Raw genomic sequence first — 19,309 nt, 5'->3', positions numbered from 1 at the left:
AATAAAAGAACAATTAAAAATGAAAAACGAGATAAATATTTTAATGTTAACTTTCTTCACATATTCTATTATGTGAATATAGAATCGATTATGTATTATGTGTGATTCCGCATATCGAAGGGTTGAGTGAGTTCAAAGGTGAGGTGATTATAAGTGAGGAAAAAAAATCCTTGTAAGCCGCGGAACTTGTACAGAAGATTTAGAAATGTGAATTTAAATTTTTTATATATAATTTATTAATTAAAAAAACTTTTTTATTTTTTTATTTAAATCATTTTTATATCTAATTCACACTTTCTAATTTTTAATCTTTTTAATTTATTAAATTCATGTTAAAATGGATATCCTAATTTCTATTCCAAAATTATTCAACTAATTTATTCGCGGTGAAAAACATAAAATCCCAACATTTATAATATAAGGTTATACTAATTCGATAAAAGTATAATTAGGATTCATGTTAATCTCATAAAAAAATCCCTAAAATCAAGATATTTTTCATACTAATTTAGAAAAAATTTAATTTAAGAGAAACATCATAATGAAAAAACAATAAATCTAACCTATATAAATTATATTAAGATACAGATTCAGGAGTATGCTATATTTAATCTTTTTGTTCTCCGGTCTTCATTTTTCAATTTGTCGTTCTTTTTATTTTTACACTTTATTAATGATTTTCTATGAAAAAACTTTATGGTCAGATATAAAATTTTAATTTCTTTATTATTCAATATCTATCAAATTAATTTTTATTTTCTTTTTAAATATATAAATTTAAATTTAAAAAATACATATAAATATATATATATATATATATATATATAAATTAAAATTAAAAATCATGGGGAGCCACCTTGGTCATAAGAAAATTCTGTCGTTGCTTGTTGTTGACTGTGGCTAAGTTTAATTCTCACTATGTGTATGAAACAAATATAATTAATAAAATAGTATAATATAATAAAATAATCACATTATTTTATTATAAGATAAATGGTTTGTTTTGTATCTGGTTAGTATGATTCACTTTATTTGTTTGACATGTTCTTACATTGTTCTTAAGCTTATTTGTTGCGCACTTTTATAAGGTCTTATGTCTCATGAAAAATATAAATTACTTATTAATTAAATAAACAATAAATAAATAAATTATTAATAAAAAATAAAATAATAATTAGACTAACAAAAAGAGTAATTTTCTAAAACTAAAAATTATAGCATGGAAAACAAAAATGTCTTCAAAGGAAGCACTTGTCTCCTTCCTTAAACACCATTTAATAGACAAATTACTCTGTAGATTGTTATTGATATAATACAAAATAAATAATACTTTTTATTTATATGATTCACATTACATAAAACAGAAAAAAACCGAGTTAAATTAAGCTACTGCAACTGGTTGATTTAAATATTATTATTAAAATTAGCTCATTTCAGTCCATGATTAATATGTTACTATTTTCAAGATACTATATAATAAAAGTTAAATTAATATACTTAATATACAACAGGTTAAAAAAAGTTAAATAAATAAAAATATCTACTAAATTCATTTCCTATTTTCCATGTTCTTAGGTGAAATCTCCAGAGACAAAATTTGTTTAATTTCCGAAAGGTTTGTTGGTGACGCATCGATATCGAATTATATCAAGAATCTAATATTCTATATTCTGAAACCAGTGATTTTTCAATGCTTCAAAATTGTGGATGGAATTAACCACGTTATCCTCTCTGAGTTTTTTTTCTCTCTCTCTCTCTCTCTCTCTTTCTTCTCTAATTATACCAAAAGGAAAATAAAATGTACAAGATTCTGATCACACAGTATCAACCAAGAATCAAACACCATGGAACTCTCTCTGTTCCACCATCAGCACCATCCTATGATGATCCTCAATTGCCCCATTAGCATCACAAGTAACTTCTCTTTCTCTGCTTCTCCATACACTTCTTTCAATTCAAACTAGCCTGAGAATTTTCCTCAACTCTACAGGAACACACAGAAGACTTAACAAGAAAAATTCATTTAGGTTATCATGCCACTGTTCATGTTCTTCCACAAAAAACACTGCAGCAGAACCAATTACAGTGTCTTCTTTGAGTATTGAAGGAAGGAGAGCATTACTCAGTTGTCTCCTCACAACTTGTTAGTTATCAGTTAACTATCTTGGAATGTTCCCTTTCGATGTTTTCTATGTTCCATTCCATGTGATTTTCTTAGATGTTTTTATCTTATGTTAGTTGGTGGAGTCTATGCATGTGATGTGGCTGGAGCTGTTAGCACAAGTAGAAGAGCTGTATGTGGCTCCATTATTCTAGTTTGTGAGTTTATTTGAAAGAAAAATGATGGTTCTGATAATTGAGTAGTACTAAGTGGAATTTTCAACTCTTCTGTTTTCTGCAGCTAAGAGGAGCAAAAATTCCTGAAAGTGATTATACAACCTTGCCCAATGGCTTGAAGTGAGTTTATGCTAACATGTTGATTGTGAATCTTTCTACCTTATTTCCCATTTAGTATCAGATTCTGATGACTAGAGTGTGTTGAAATTCTTCAAATTAATATCATCACAATAAGAATTCCACCATCTAGTACATTTATTGATGTTTTCTTAATCATAGAGAAACTGAATCTGTCACTTTTCTTTGATTTTACATTGGTTATCTTTAAAATTTCGTAATTTGCACTATTTTTCCTTTTTGTTGATTGCATTTTAAAGATGTGCTGCTATGAAACTGTTATATCTTCAGGTACTATGATTTGAAGGTTGGGAATGGAGCTGAAGCTAAAAAGGGATCTCGTGTTGCAGTACGGTTGTGACCCAGTTAAAAATGTTTCACTCATTATTGCTTCTGCGTGTGGTTGAAAGCCATTAACTAAATGTGTCGGATTACCATATAGTTTGTGTAGTGAATAGTTAGGAATCAAATTCTGAATCTAAGTTCCACGTCTAATAAAAATGAGAAAATTAATATATATAACAAAGACGAGACATAAACTTGTAATCTTAAGATTTTGTGTTGAAGAGGACTACTTAATTTTCTCTATAACTCTGAGGTACTGGCATGTGCATTCATATATACTGATATTACCAAAAGATTTTTATTTGATTAAGTATAACTAAGAATTCAGAAATAATGAGATTATCCTATTGTAGATTCACTATGTGGCCAAATGGAAGGGTATCACCTTTATGACTAGTAGACAAGGAATGGGTGTTGGAGGAGGAACGGTATGATCCAAGTAACTATGCAAAATTTCTCAACTCTTTCTGTATTGTGTTATTAAGATCGATTAGTGTAGCAGTTAGAAGCATCAAATGCAAATGCAATGGCATGAGAAAACGAACCAAATCATTTCTATTATTTCTCTAGAGATTCAGAGTTTCAAAAACTATTTATCCTTTACATGATTGGTCTAGATGATTACTACGATGCATTTTTTTCTGCTTGCTTATAGGTTGACGAAAACATGTTTGAATTATTGCAGCCCTATGGATTTGATGTAGGGCAATCAGAGAGGGGAACAGTCCTCAAAGGGTTGGATTTAGGTGTAGAGGGCATGCGAGTAGGAGGCCAGGTGAGACCAAAATATGGGAGCAGCTTTCTGTTTTATTAAGAATGCAAATCAAATTATTAATAATCAATAAAATTAAGTGCGCAAACTGTAAAAGCCTTTTTATCCATTTGATGTGAAGGTGTAATTTAGATGGTTTTTTGCAGCGACTATTGATTGTTCCTCCTGAACTTGCCTATGGAAGCAAGGGAGTGCAAGAAATCCCTCCTAATTCAACGATTGAGGTGAACTTTATTCGATTGTTCTCCTGTAAAAGTGATTTTTATTTTTCAACATACAATTTTACCATTTCTTACTTTCGGAATGCAGTTGGATATTGAACTGCTTTCTATCAAACAAAGTCCATTTGGGTAAGTAACGATGTCAGAATGTTTTTTTCCTTATTCCTGTATATTTTAGTCTCCTGTAGTTAATTTAGATTATTTTTGGTTGCGCAGGACTCCTGTAAAGATAGTTGAAGGTTAATACAATGATTTGATATTCAGAGTGCTTAGTCGACATTTTAAGAGAAGAAAATGATGGCCACCTACTCAGCGGCCTTTACTTTTCCCATTATGTTAATGAACAACCTGTTTCTGGAGTTACTAAGAAACATTTGATTGTTTCAATTCAGATTTCTGTTCGGTCGGAGTTGTAAAGTTCATGTGATTATCAAAACGAAAATAAAGCAGTGAAGAAAGAAACCGTATGTCTTCACTTTTTCTGTTGTGTCCTTTCGCCCCTTCCATTGTTTCCGATCATAAAACATGATTGATCGTCGTTTCCTAATTCTTTCAACATTTAACTTTCAAGTCAAATGCATCATCAAAAAACAATTATCGGGTTTTGTTCAATGTTGGTTGTACAATTCCTCCAAACACCTAAAAGAAACTATATGCCAGCAGCACCTTAACATTCACGGATATACACCTTAAATTTCAAAATGGTAACAAACCCATGTAGAACGGAGCCGGAGCCGGAGCCGGAGCCTGAAATTATCTGCGGTAGCGATAGCGTTTGAAATTGAAGTACACGTGTAGAATTCCACGTTCAAACGTGCACTTGAAACCTTTCTTATGAGAATATTCCCATTCTTTATTAACAATGCGAAAAGCCTGTCATGGAAGACACATAAAATGGGTAATTTGTTTGAGAATGTATATAAACCTTCAGAGCATCAAGAAGTAGACTTACAATGTCTTCATATGGTGGCCCTGCATGAAATCTTATGATGCAAGTCTCGCCATTGCTACCATCTTTCTCAATAGTGTAAGTTGGAGCTTTTGTCTTGTCTACTAGATCCGGGTAGAAGATGTTAAATTTATACCCTTGTACAACCTTTGGCGGTGGATTGTCGTGATCGTAATGAGTCTGGTTATATTTGTTCCATTCATACCCAGTGTGGACACGGTTGAAATACTTTGGTTTTCTGGGCCTGTATTTGTCATGCCACCAATAAACCTGCTCCAACATTGACCAATTACATCAAACTTTAAATGTTGATAATCCCACGTCCTTTAATATAGTAGTGTAAAAATCCAGAACTTTGTATAATGAACTAAATATTTTACAATCTATCGAACATGTAAATTTCGAAGAATCATAGATAGCGACAATCATTTAATGACATTTGACAGAATGAAATTGGATAATAACCAAGACAGGTTACCTGTGAATCTAGATTCACTTCAGCACCAGAGCCAAACACTGCATCCCCGTCTTCCATAGCTCCCATAGCTTTCATGGCTTTCGTCTCAAAATTATCTTCAGATGGAGCAGGCTTTAATGCCATTGCTTCTTGAATTCGTTTATGCTGCTCTTCCTTTACAGCCATACGCTTCCACTCCTGTGAACGTACCGTCATTGCAGAGTTAGACTACACACTTGACACACAAACGAGAAATATCATTGTTGAAAACCATGTTTAAAGATTACCAATAGAGCTCTGTCCTCTTCCGGGTCAATAGCTTCCTCATTTTCATCACCATGAAACAGTTCCGGTGAAAATGAGCCAGCCTGATCCTCAGCTTCTTGATCTTCTTCTACTTTAATGGGTTCAGGTGAAAATGATTCATCTGCAGATTGGGCTACACAATAAACATCGAGCAAATATCAACACAAAGTTTGGGTGGAGAATGCGTATAAACTAACAATGACAAAAATCCAAGGCTAATATACATTTTCTGTAATGTTCATTGTCTTCGTCAGAGTTTCTAACTGGAGCGTCTTCCAGTTTATCTTCATCTTCCGATGGTTGTTCAAGGTGTTGCAAATGTTTGCGTAACATCTTAGCATGGATTTCTTTTAAAGAAGCCTGCATATAGCACAATTAATAATGAAGTGAATTTATCCATTATTTTAAAGAATGCATCTTAAAAGTGAGAGAGTTACCTTGGCCTTATATATGTGGAGGTATTTTAAAACTGCCTCCCAATACTCAACCACCTTCGCCGTACCAGTACGCATCTCTGATGATATATGCACCTGTAAAGCTTCTAGTTCTGCATGTGTCTTCCCCTCCAAAAGCCTCTTCACATCTGGCTCAACACTGTAATGCAGACCCCTTTCTTCTGCAAGCAGCTCAGGGGGAGGTTCTTCACCACGTACCCTAGCTCGATCAATTGCATCTTTTTTTCGAGCTTCGGCGAGCTCCCAATCACACACTAGAAGGAGTGCCTGTATGAAGATATTGAGCAAGACTTCAACTTAAAACATGAATTATGACATGATTAATTTAGTGTCAAGATCAATGGCATTACATGTTAAGGAAGTCACACAATGGCCATATGAGTGAACTGAAACAGAAGAGGAAGAGATTAAGGAAACTAATTTATCTGGGATTCAATTCAGAGGATAAATTTTATATGTACATATAAAGCACAAACATAACAAGACATACATAGTCACATAAAAGACACTGCATCGAAAGGCATAAACACCAGCATGCATATAACAAAAATATATAAACTATGGGGGAGGAGGAAGAAAGCACTCCCAATGAAAGCACCAAATGTAACAAGTAAAGAAACGAGAGAGAAGCACAATCAATTATTGAAAAAAATTCCTTGTATATCCACCAAAAGTTTGTTGAAAACAAGGAATATTCTAGGTACTGAAAACAGAATTTGCAGAAAGGAAATTTCAGAGAATTTCAGAGCCACATAAGAAGAAAAGACAAGCTTTCATTCCCCCCTCACTCTCTCTCCTCATAGTGCACATATACTAACTTTTGCACCACACAAAATCAGTCAACTTGGAATTGGTTATTTTGGGCCGAGTGCTGCGCCTTATTCCCTCTCCAATTGCCCTGTGTTTTTCTGCCTTAGGCCCAACATTTCCCGCTGTGCTCATATCTGTATTTTTACTCGTTACACACACCTAAATGAATTTGAACTGGGAAAAGCAATCTCATTGTGTAATTGAATATTCTCCATGCTACAAGCCATTCCATAGCAGATTGTTATAGAAAAGAAACCTTAATCTAAATTTTAAATACCCATCTATGCTATGCCTGACATAGTTGGGAACAATATTCCATTCCGTTCCTCTAAAATTACATTTACACCAACCTCATAACTTTTTTGTGTATTAAGAATTTATTAGAAGAGACGAAGAAAAGTGAAGATCCAGCTGCCTCAATTTTACCCAAAATATGTGTATAATGATACTATGTTATCTACCTTAAACAGGGAATTACACAAAACACATAAACAAGCTGAAACATGTTTTACATTTCAGTAAACCACTTCCATTTTATGCAAGCAACCAGAAGTGCCAATTGTATGAGACTTTGCCAACATGTTACAACTCAAAACCAACAGTACAAACTTGTAACATAAAAACAAAAAGTTTTAGTACCTCTCAAATCCCGACCACAGTTCAGAGAGAGAGTGGAAGAACTTCATTCTAAAGCACCCAATACAACTATGACAAAAAGAACTTCAATGCTAAACAGGTTATACCTTTTATATTAGCACTAAGAAATAATAGAAGGCAGTGTTTTCATATGCCCTTCTAGAAATAAAAAATTAATAACTAAAGGGCATTATCCCTATGCTATTACCAAACAGTTAAATTCATAGCAAGTTCTTTGACAATTGAATTCAAGCATATCCAAGAACATAGACATGATATTTCCTCTTTAATCCCAAAGCAAAGAACATACACATAAAATTTCCTCTTAATTTCCGTTAGATTCTTCTGAAAGTATTTTAAAACCCAAAGCAGAAAAATGTCAGAAGTTGGTAGTTTTAAAATCAATCAGTTCAAGTAGTTAGATTACTAATTGAACCAGATATATTATATTTAAAATTTAAAAGTAAATATTATGTACATATATTTATAAACAACTTGAAAAAAATTATCCCCTTACCATAAAATACATACACAAATTAGTGACAAACTAAACTACGAAGGATTGGCATATTAACAGGCGTTAAACGTGTGTCAATCTGCATTATTTTATCATTGGTAATGCAATTATATTATGCTAAATCATATAATGATAAATAACCACTAACAAGAACAAAATGCATTAAGCTAATAATAACAAAGAAACATACTCTGCATGGAAAATCTACAAAAATATTTACAAATTAAGATAATACATATTAAACATATTCTTTGTCTAGCACTAGCATATTGGCTCCACCATCATTTTTTTATTTTATGCTGTTCTATAATTAGAGAGACTTCCAAGATACATATGTTTTGCATGTAGATGCTAATAACCTTGAATTTCAGCTGTTTTGTTGTTTTGCATTACTCTTATCTATTTTTTTTTTATTGAATCATAAATGTGATCCTTGTACCAGAACTGGATAAGATTCATACTTCAAAGTCACAGTCACATTCGATAATACCTAAGGTGAATAAAAGAAGATGGTAGTATAAAAAATAGACAGGCTAAAAATTATTAAGTAATTAGTACTCTGTGAAGGACTATAAAGCAATTAACTAAAGAATGGACAAAAGATGATACCTCCCAATATTCTACATGGGTGGGTGTCGCCCTGTCAAGGTCCAGATGCATTTTGATCTCATCATGAAGCTCTTCCATTTCCTTTACTGTCAAACCCTGAATCATATAAGTCAAATTGTTATGTAAATTGTCCAACAGCAATGGTACTTAAAGCTGGAAATCTTTAATCATACTAAGGAAAAGGTTCAATGAGTTTTTGAAGGATATTACATTATAATCTTCATCAGTTAAAGGATAGGGAAGATATGAATTGCTATAAATATAAATATTAACCTTGAACACCATGTATGGTTCATTTATTTCTATATCCAAATCAGCGGATCCATTGAGATGCTTGGTTAAGATATCAATCGGCTTGGCACGACCTTCACGCAATCTAATTTCGGATCTAACCTTGCTTTGATCAAAATGAAACTGCATATGAAATTGTCTTGATTACCAGATTGCAAGTACCACAACTAAAAAATTAACAATAAAATGAAAGGAATTCAAGGAATATACCTCCTCTTCTCTTTTTTCCCAGTCATGGAACTCAGCTCGTGCACGCTCTCTAGCTAACAGTGCCTGTGAGAGAGAATTTGGAAAAGATGACATAGTTTATGCACTTACAGGATAGGGAATATTTAGTATGTCATACTAGCATATACCCACCACAGCCAAGCACCAGCCAGAAACATGAGTGTCAAGTGTTAAGAAAGAATTGTCCCTCCAATAGATTAACGATAATTTTTCTAATAACAGATTATGTAATGAACTTACCATTTCTTCTTCATGTCGTGCTTTCTCAAGTGCCCTTTCTTCTCTTCTTTTTTTCACCTTTTCAATTTCTGCCTGCATTATGATTTTTACCAAGAACTTAGTGAATAAATGGCAGAGATAATGGTCAGTTGTTTGACAATTTCATCATTATAACTTAGTAAGGCTGGAAGGCAAGAAGCAAGAAGCTACAGCAAATACTTATTTAGTATTGCCTACAAAGTAATAAATATTTATTTTATCTTTTGCAGAAAAATGCATACCATCCGTTCTCTCTGTCTCATTTTTTCAGCTTTAACTGAAAATGCATCAATAGGCACACCTTGAACAACATCACGCTCAATCTTCTTCCGCCAAACAAACCTACAACTCAGTAAATTTGAGAACCATAAGATGTAGGTAGGTACCACTCGACTACTAGTACATTAGTTTGAGGTAAAACAGCTATGTGAAGCTTCTAGAACATTAAAAATGACAATAAAATTCTAAGCTTAGTGGAATCAAATAAGACAGGCAAAATGAACAAGAAAACTGATATATCGAAGTTATCTAAGAACAACAGCAAATTATATACAACTCCCCATCCACAAGAAAGTTGTCCAACAGAAACCAATAGCATTTCTAAAATAATTTTGGATGGTAAACGAATACAATTAATGATAAACTGACAGGGCAGCTTTGATTCGAACAGGAAAACTCTCTAATTTACCCGCAGGTAAACCTAAGAAACTTCAGCACTTGTAACAAGTATCCCAGAAGATTCAAAATACCAAAATGTGGGAGAGAGAGAGGGAGGGGGGAGAAGAAATGACTTTGTAAGAGGCGTCTTTCTGTGGGACCCACATTAAGGACCTCTTTCAATTTTAAGCAACTCATATATACGGGACCCATATTAAAATAATGTTTCCATTCATAAGAAACTCTTATAAAAAAATTCTATTTGAGATACACTAAGATGAATTTAGTATTACAAAATTGCCACAAAGTACCAAATACCATCCACCACCGAATTACAGAATTTAGTATAAGTAAATCAGACAAGCATTCTCCTGAAAGACTGACAATACAATTGCCGCAAAGTTTTCCAAATAATTATTATTTTATCAAACAAATTGAGGTTTTAACTAAAATTGAAAACAGAATCATGTAAGAACCTCAATCAACAATCCATCAATAATTAACTGGTTCTGCAGAAGTTTCTTACTTTCATATTATCACCTATACCAAAATTTAAACTACAGAACTCCTTAGCAATCACCTCTATATAAAATAAAATGCCAATTGTACACACACGAAAATAAGTTACAAGTATGTATCAGGAAAATTCATCTCTTATGGTAAACAGCACAAAAAAGCCCAGTTATTAGATCAACAAATCCAAAACCACACAACCCAGGAAAGAGAATAGGGAGAACCGGAGAATGTAGGAACTTACTTCTCATTAAGATTAGAGTCACCAAATGGATTTGCATCATTCGAATAACCTGACACGGTACGAGTCTTCAGTTTCTTGGCAACTTTCAATGCCTGAGCACAAAACCAAGAAGAAGGAAACATCAAAACAAATAACTCAAATAATAAAACATAAGAACACCAAACAAAGATAAAGAAGCATCTTCAAACCTTTTTCTGAGCCTTTTTGGCCAAGTACTGTGCTATTTCCTCCTCAGTAATGTACCTGGAGGACTTCTTCTTCTTGCGACCCCTGTCACTACTCTCGTCAGAGGAACTATCTGAGTCGTGCTTGCTTCGTCCACGCCGTGAACGACGGCGGCTGCGATGACCGTCTCTCCGGTGTCTCTCCGAAGACGACGAATCGCTGCTGTTTGAATCATCACTGGACTGTGAAGATGGCGAGTCTGATGAAGAATCATCAGATCTTCTTCTCTTTTTCTTACTCTTACTACCCATTCTGTTCACTTGAACTCTTCTACTCTGCTCAAGTTATAATGCTAAGCAAAAAGACAACGTAAAGTAACAATCATATTCCATAACAGCAAAACAGTGAAAGTGCTTCTGTGTAAAGTTAGAGTATGGAATAAGGATTTTCATCACAGAAAGAATCAAATTAATTGTTCAATAATAAAAAATAAAAAAAAAATTATTAACCATAGAAGATTAGAACTCGAGTAAAGGAGCAGAGTGCATTAGTTCAAAATACGAATGTGAAAAAGTAATCGATGGGAAAACGACGAACCTGTGGCGAAGAAGACGGTTGCGAAATGAAGACGACGGTGCTGATGAGCTTCCGGTAATTTCCATACCGGACATTGAAATTTGGAAACTTGGATTTTGCTTTTCGCTTCATTTTCCTTAGGAAAATAGAATGGGCCTAATCCCAAAGAGTTTTGGGTTGTTCTTCCTTTTTCCTCTAAACTTGTTCTTCCTTTTTCCTCTAAACTTGTTCTTCCTGCACCTCTATTAGTACTATCTGCACCCCTGTACTAACCACAAAAAGATTAAAATATTCTCACTGGCTGCACCATGTCCATACTGCTATGTCTTCCTCTTCTCCAACTCTAAAACGTTGGGCTATTTGTTTAGGAAAACTGTTTTGAAAAGTATGTCATGTATTTCATAAAGTTTATTTTGTAAATTTTCTTTAGGAAATTCTTTTTCAAAACACATCTTATATATTTTGAAAAAGATAGCAGGGTACGGGTGCCATTGTTGCAACTTGGGTTATGAGTCCATTTACTTTATAATTTACATTATATTTTAAAATATTATGAGATTGGATAAAGTGATAAGAGAATACACAATCTATCTATAATATACAATACAGATTAAAGGATCACAAAAAGTAAGTTTATACACATGTCATCTTCTCAACCAATCTTCCATTTCAAAATTTAAATAATTTTTACCTCTTTAACTATTTCTTATACGTGTCTTTTTCTCAGCTTGTCACGTATGCAACTTCACTTTCCATCTCTCTGTCCTATCAAACCCTTCCATCTCTTTCTCACTTTCCACCCCTCTCACTTTTTTCAAAAAGTCTCTTCACTTTCCATTTCTCGAACCCTACCATCTCTTTCTCATTCTCCACCTCTTTGCCGCCTCAAACCCTACCATTTCTTTCTCATTTCTTCTTCGAATCCTACTCTCCATAAACCCTACCATTTGTTTCTCATTTCTTCTTCGAATCCTACTCTCTATTTTCATCTCTTCACTTTTAATATCTCAAATACCCAACTCAATCCTTTTTCAATTTTAAACCCTAAATGTTTTTTTCTATCATTTTAGTGATTGTTCTCACAATTTCTTTTCACCATTGGGTTATTCGACCACTACTTGGTAAGGTTATGGTTTTTCTTTTGTGTAGATGATTATTTTTATTTAATTTCCAACTTTGTTTTTGTTTATTTTTGAGTTTTTCGACCACTACTTGGTAAGGTTATTGTTTTTTTTGGGTAGATGATTCTTTTTATGTAATTTCCAACTTCGTTTTTGGTTATTCTAACACTACTTGGTCAGGTCTTGGTTTTTTTTGTTTATGCATTTTTTTTTTGTACATTTTTTTTTTGTTATGCCTTCACTAACAAAGAAGAAGATAGAAGAAGTCTTCACAGGAGGCAAGGCCGAAATAGATACTATAAGAAGATACCTTTATCATGACGAGGAGCAGATTCCAGTTTATGATGACAAGTAAGCGACCACATCTTTCTTTTTCTGTGTAAAACACATCACAAAAATATGCAAAAAATTCTTATGATCTCTGATAAAATCACTATTCTCCATCTAGGATGTTATTTGAGCTTTTATTCTTAAGGTGTGCTCAAGTTGGATCTGATTGGACCTCAACTTTCAAGAAACGCCAACATTTCAGGTTGAGTTCTGTTTAAAGGCATTCATATTCATAATTTTCATTATCTTTTTTGGGTGGATGAAACTGATATGTTTAAATTATGTGACAGAGCTGCATTTTCAGAATTTGTAGCAAAAACTGTGGCCAACTTAACTGATAAGCAAATGATGTCAATTAGTTCTGAATATGGCATTGAGATAAGCAGAGTCCAAGGAGTAGTTGATAATTCTAACCAAATTTTAAATGTTAGAAAACTCAAAAGCAGAGTCCACAGTTGAATAAATTGATAATGGAATACCTTCAATATATTGTATTGATTTTTTTAATTGTTGTATTGTTGATTCAAAGATATAATTATAAGTTGGTTTTCACATGCATGGGTGGTGTTTGTTTATTTCTTGGCACCATAAGACTGTTTGAAAATTATTGTTTTGTGGCCTGTGTAATCTTTTATTGATTTGTGTTAACTGAGAAAGAGTTTTAGTAATTGTAGAAGGAAATGCTTCATTGTTAATGGATTTATCTTCATTTGTATATGCACTCAAGACAATAAATTAAAACTAACAAACATGAAATGGGATTGGTTGTTTAGCATATAAATCTTACATTTACTCTCTGTTGTTTCTTTTTAGAGTATCAAGGTTATGTTTTACTGTAAAGCAGATTGTAGTACAACGTTCTGTTATTTACATTCAAATTTTAATTGTCTTAATTATTCACATGTTTTGATTAAACAATACTTGCATTGTTATGGAGTTTAGATTGTTGCATTATTACTTTCCCTTGATTCCAAAGTTGACTTCTGATGAAGAGACGAAACAAATTTTGTGATGACATTTTCATTTGATGTTCTTTGTTTTTTATGCATGATTGTGTCTAAAATCACAATCATATTTTTTTATTCATTTAAAGTATTTTAGATGAAAGAACAACTTGATCCTTTGATAACAGATTAATTGTTTAATGCTATGCTCGATTGTTGTAATACATTAAACACTAATTACATTGTTATGGAGTTTATATAGTTGCTATTTCTTTCCCTACATTACAGAGTTGACTTCTGATGAAGAGAGGAAACATTTAGGAATTCGATTGGTAAGAAACATAAAAATAAACATCTTTCGGGATTGGATCCAAACTGTCTTGATATTTGTTCAAAGCTACTACACTTCAATCCAGATAATTTTTTTTATATATGTTAGTTTGGTGGTTTACTCAATTCTGATTTTTTTTTCAACACAAGGTGGCACTGCTGTCTTAGCCAGTGTTGGAATTCCAGAAAAAAGGAAGCAATTTTATTCAAAAAAGATGGCCCACTGCTATGCTCATTCTCATGCTTTAGAAGCTCAAAGCAAGAACTAAAGTTGTTCTCGATGGGATTGGATATGAGAACTAATAATGTAAAAGATTATGAAAATATATATGAAATTAGTATGTATTTGCTTTAGATTGAATTAGACAAAATATGTTCATGCTATCACTTGCTTTCAGACTGCACTTACATTGTGAAATAATAGTAAATATCATATGTCAATAATAGTAAATATCACTTCTTCATATATATTATATCTTTTTGTATAAATTTTTCTACAACAATAAAAATCAACATACGTTTACTAAATACAATCTTAATAGGTATTATTTTTGTACAATCTCTATCATTTATGTTAGAAATATAATATGTTTATTAAATTTAAATAATTATTTTGTAATTAATTGTTTCTTGACGTGATTTATTTCGAAACGATTCTTATTTATATTTTTTTTAAATTTTAAATTAACGTATCTTTCCACGATTTCTAACCTTATGTTTATTTTATTTTATGTAGGTTTTCCTATATCTGATTTTTCTCTTTTGATATGCAGACAGTTGGACTCCTCAGTTAACTAAAATGGTAAAAGATGTACATGACAACATCAGGTCAGTTCTTTCCTTTCTCTTCTTTCTATTCTCTTCACACTTTCCTTTTCTTCAAAAGTTCAAACCAGATATTTATTTGAAACCATATATTTATTTCATTTTTCATCTTACGTTACAACATTTATGTTACTGTTTCGTAACTTTTTTCAATTTATTTCTTATTTGATATAAAAAAGCTACATGACTCCATTAGGTCAATTCTTCCTTTTTATTTTTTTTGTTCTTTTCATAATTTCCTTTTCTTCCAATGTTCAAATGACATCTTTATTTGAAATCAGATCTTTATTTCCTTTTTCATATTATTTTTCAACCTTTTGCAACATTTAAAGGTGGTGTAGGTTTTCTTTTTTCTTCTTCTCTCTGCCATTTTTTCTTTTCTTGCACAACATTGAGCCATGTGAAAAAGAACTTTTAGTTTCTTCTGTGGTCTTCATATGTTTGACAGTCACTTTTCCCAATTTTTACTCGATTTGGTTAACCAAAACCAGAGTATTCGTATGGTTTTAGTTTAAATGAATCTTTAGGCATGTCAAAAAAGTGCTTTTGCTTTCTTCTTTTATTCTTGCAGAGAAAAAAGTGTTAATGTCTTTATTTATTGTTAGAAAATAATTTAGTATCCTCATTAATTTGTAGCCATTTGGATTTGTCGATCGACACTTTGTTGTTGGTTATGCACATGAATTAGGTCCACAGTGGCACTTGGTAGATGTAAATGGTAAGAGCACGACAGTTACCTATAACATGGATTCAGATAACCCAAGAATCACTGAAGGTTGGAGTAATATGAGAAATTTGTATCACATTCAAAGTGACTCTCACATCCAGTTTCAGTATTTGGAAAATTCTTTATTTCACCTCACCGTATTTAAAGGTGGTTGTACACCAAGGAGTTTGACAACATTTATGCACCGTATCAGTCATCAAGATATAAGATCTATATTTTCAGTAAAATTGACAAAGTATCAAAGCAAAGCAAGTTACTTGGTATATGCCTTCTGGTTTCTTCTTATCCTTAGAAGTATAATTAAATGAAAATACTGAATGTACTAACAATAACCTTATGAATCATGTAGGACTTGCCATCAAAGTTTGCCAACTTCATTCGGGAGGAGAATGTAGAAGATATGTTTCTTATAGGGCCCAAAACTATAGTGAATTGCAAAATACTAATATCAAACAAACATAGAAGTTCAACAAAGATAGGTCAAGGTTGAAGGCTATTTTGTTATGAAAATGAATTAAAAGAATGAGATATTGTTGTCTTTCAAGCATACAATGATTTCATCGAACCAAATATTGAAGTGTTTGTTAATGGTTGTTGTTGTGATTAGATTAAGCATAATTTTGTAATATTGTTGTTCAAGATGGTGTACTTCATCAATTATGGTTATTGAACTTGGTTATATGACAATATGGTTGTTGTGATTAGATTAATAATAAAATATTAATGTACACTTTTTCTTATAAATTTATAATTTATAATCAATATTAAAAATGATCTCATGTATTGCACGAGTCAAAAAACTAGTTTAACATACATGTCAAAGATGGAACACTAACACATGTGACTAGTTTCTTTTTAGTATATTCGTATCGATCATAATTTCAGTTATTTCTTTTTTTTAACTAAAATTGTATTAGGAATGACACTTTAGAATTTTTTTTTATTGTGAACTTTTTAAAGTTATTTTCATTATTTGTATAAATGTATTTTTAATTTTCTTTTTAAATAAAGTGATTTTATAATTTTTATTTTGCTATATTTTAATTATTTATTTTTTGTTTTTTTATTTAACTAATTTTATGTTTAAAATTAATTTAATTAATTGAATACATGATAAAGATTATTATGGTAAAAAAATTGAGATTACCTAATACAAAAAATTTAATAGATTAGACAAATAAATAATATAAAATGATACATCATTGGTTATATAGGGACAATTTCTACCATTTTGACCTTAGTTACAACACTAAGAACATTTTTTTGGCTTATCCTGAGTTGATTGAGGTCATCTCGGTTATCATATATTCAATTAATTAAATTTTAAATTAGTTAAATAAAAAATAAAAATAAAATCATTAAAATATAACATATTAAAAATTATAAAATCACTTTACTTTAAATAAATTAAAAATACATTTAAATAAATAATAAAAAGAAATTCCGAATAAAAATAGTTCAAACGAACATATGATGACTTTATACTTTACAAAAAAAAAATCTAAAGTCATTGCTCCTAATACGACTTTAGTTGAAATAGGAAAAATAAAGGAAATTAACTGAAGTTGTCATTACTATGAAGACTTCATTAAAAAAAGAGAATAAGTGAAAGTCGTAGCACGTCATACGACTTCATCTCTGACAGTATGTTAAAACGACTTAACCCAATCTCGTAATATTTTAAAAACATACCCCTTTACGTAAATTGAAAAGTAGATTGACTCATTTATGTAATTAATCTGCAATTGGTGTAGTTGATGGTGCAGTTATATATTTAGGATTTTTATTCCCATAGTGTCTTCTCCCTTCTTCATTGTTACTTTTTCAAAAGCTGAAAATAGTAATTGTAATTCTATACCATGATTTGATAATAAACAATATTTAATTAAAATTGGTTTTTGATTTAGAGAATATAATTAATTTCAATTTGAACGATTATAATAAGTAGCTATTAGATACAAATTACATGTATTGCATTTGATCTATTAATCCTCATTACAGTTGTAAACATAAAAAACATCTTCATCATCTTTTTCTTTTTATTTTGCATCCACTTAATCTTGGTTTAAAATGACTCCGTAATTAGGATGTGTACTTCTTCCAATTCAGCTTGTAAATCTTGCAATCCAGATATACCTTTAACTTTAATAATTTCATCCACATCTAACATTTTATCTACCTGATAGGTTGATTCATCTTTCGCATCAATAGATTTTATACGACCCCTTGATTTCATTTTAATGGCAACACACCAACCACATTTATCCTTCCACAATGGTTGTTATGTTAAATAATAGAATTGCCTAACACTGTGTGCAATAATAAACTTATCAAAATGTTCATATATTTTATCCATTTGAATATCTATAACCTCATATTTAGGATCGACATTTAGTACCTCTAGTAGATGGATTAAATCAATTAATTTCTTAGGATAACTTGAAGTATTGTACTCTAATTCATATATGTGTTGAATGATCCCATAAAAATCATTCTTACCTCCTTTTGTTAGACCCTTAACATTGATCTCACTATTATTTTCTTTTTTGTGTTACCTCCATAAATGAGTATGGAATTTGTATCCATTAACAAAGTATGTGTGTCATTCTTTAACGCATATCAAAGGACGTTGTGATAAATTCCTTAAGTGTTGGCTCCTTACATTTAATGGCTCATTGTCAACCTATGAATGTATAAGGCAATATCCTATAATGAAATGCGGAAAAATAAGAAACTTTTATTGTTACATACTTGTTTCTTGAACCATGAAAGAAACTTTGTATGCATACGTGTAAAACCATTTTGCACATTCTCTAAGAATGAACTGTTCAAAATATATAATTGAGAAGGAAAATTATGAGGATAGTGTAATTAATTAAGAAAGGCTTGATTAGTAAGTTGTTCACTATATTTAGGCTTATAAATAATTTTTGTTCCTAAATTTATTTTGACACAATTGAGTCCCACTACAACAAATTTTAATTTAGGCAACACCAAACTTGACCACGAATATAAAATTGCTGCCTAAACATATTATAAACAATAGTTTTACAGTCGTGGCTTAAAGACTACCAAAGAATGTTTTATGCCACATTTATATAAGTGAAGTATTTAAAACATGTAGGTTAAAAATTGAAAATGTGGTCTAAAGTAGATTACAAATTTCCCTCCAAAATTTCCGTCTTCCCTCCCTCGTCCCTTGGGTAAATCTAATAGATTTTTGAAAAACATTTCATTCTTCCCTCACGCTCATACACCCCAAAAAAAGTTATCTCCCACCCTTCTTCTGTCCTTTGCAGATTGAAAAAATCTCTTTCCTCCCTCACAATATCCCTTTGCTTACCTCAACCTCACACCATTTCAATTTATGAACTGAAAAATCTCTCATGCCATAACATATCGTGCATTGTGTAACTTTGTCACCATCATCGTCTTGCAACATTTTCATCATTATCGCCTTACAACTTTGACCGTTGTTCGCCAACCGACAACTTCAAATGTCGTTTGCCACCTTGCAAGTTCGATTGTCACACACCACCGTGCAAGTTCGATCGTCGCTCTACAACTTC

The 19,309-nt window shown here is 31.6% G+C and overlaps 2 protein-coding genes and 1 long non-coding RNA gene across 5 annotated transcripts; 2 read left to right on the top strand and 1 right to left on the bottom strand.

Annotated features, from left to right (window-relative positions):
• Window positions 1–1,708: 1,708 nt before the first annotated feature.
• On the top strand, window positions 1,709–4,279 carry LOC114191590 (FKBP-like peptidyl-prolyl cis-trans isomerase family protein). Of its 3 annotated transcripts, none has more exons than XM_028080851.2 (10): window positions 1,709–1,914; window positions 1,991–2,143; window positions 2,239–2,294; window positions 2,402–2,457; window positions 2,746–2,803; window positions 3,153–3,227; window positions 3,455–3,574; window positions 3,718–3,795; window positions 3,881–3,921; window positions 4,009–4,279. In XM_028080851.2, the coding sequence occupies exons 1-10, from the start codon at window positions 1,845–1,847 to the stop codon at window positions 4,034–4,036; spliced, it is 735 nt and encodes a 244-aa protein (XP_027936652.1). In that variant the 5' UTR covers window positions 1,709–1,844; the 3' UTR covers window positions 4,037–4,279. The 3 variants fall into 3 exon arrangements, with proteins under 3 accessions (XP_027936652.1, XP_085532222.1, XP_027936653.1); XM_028080852.2 differs by having other exon boundaries at window positions 1,716–1,914; window positions 3,485–3,574; XM_085676096.1 differs by lacking the exon at window positions 3,153–3,227 and having other exon boundaries at window positions 1,710–1,914; window positions 3,485–3,574.
• Window positions 4,280–4,321: 42 nt separating this feature from the next.
• Window positions 4,322–11,638, bottom strand: LOC114191589 (splicing factor Cactin-like). The gene is made up of 14 exons (XM_028080850.2): window positions 11,485–11,638; window positions 10,911–11,239; window positions 10,723–10,814; window positions 9,551–9,650; window positions 9,291–9,362; window positions 9,033–9,095; window positions 8,805–8,945; window positions 8,532–8,627; window positions 5,942–6,226; window positions 5,729–5,864; window positions 5,486–5,637; window positions 5,220–5,396; window positions 4,745–5,011; window positions 4,322–4,665 (listed from the first exon to the last, which is right to left on the bottom strand). Exons 2-14 carry the CDS (start codon window positions 11,196–11,198, stop codon window positions 4,546–4,548), a joined length of 1,989 nt encoding a protein of 662 aa, XP_027936651.1. The 5' UTR covers window positions 11,199–11,239; window positions 11,485–11,638; the 3' UTR covers window positions 4,322–4,545.
• A 606-nt stretch (window positions 11,639–12,244) lies between these two features.
• Window positions 12,245–14,192, top strand: LOC146884585 (uncharacterized). Its single transcript, XR_014996535.1, has 3 exons — window positions 12,245–12,935; window positions 13,033–13,116; window positions 14,147–14,192. It is a non-coding gene; the product is annotated as an uncharacterized LOC146884585 (long non-coding RNA).
• The last annotated feature ends 5,117 nt before the right edge of the window (window positions 14,193–19,309 follow it).

This window comes from Vigna unguiculata, chromosome 7, assembly GCF_037176805.1.
Source record: "Vigna unguiculata cultivar grain cowpea cultivar isolate G323 ecotype 2 chromosome 7, ASM3717680v1, whole genome shotgun sequence".
In the NCBI taxonomy this organism is placed as follows: domain Eukaryota; kingdom Viridiplantae; phylum Streptophyta; class Magnoliopsida; order Fabales; family Fabaceae; genus Vigna; species Vigna unguiculata.
Note: the sequence above shows the minus strand (reverse complement) of the source record. Positions and strands in the feature narration are given on the sequence as shown.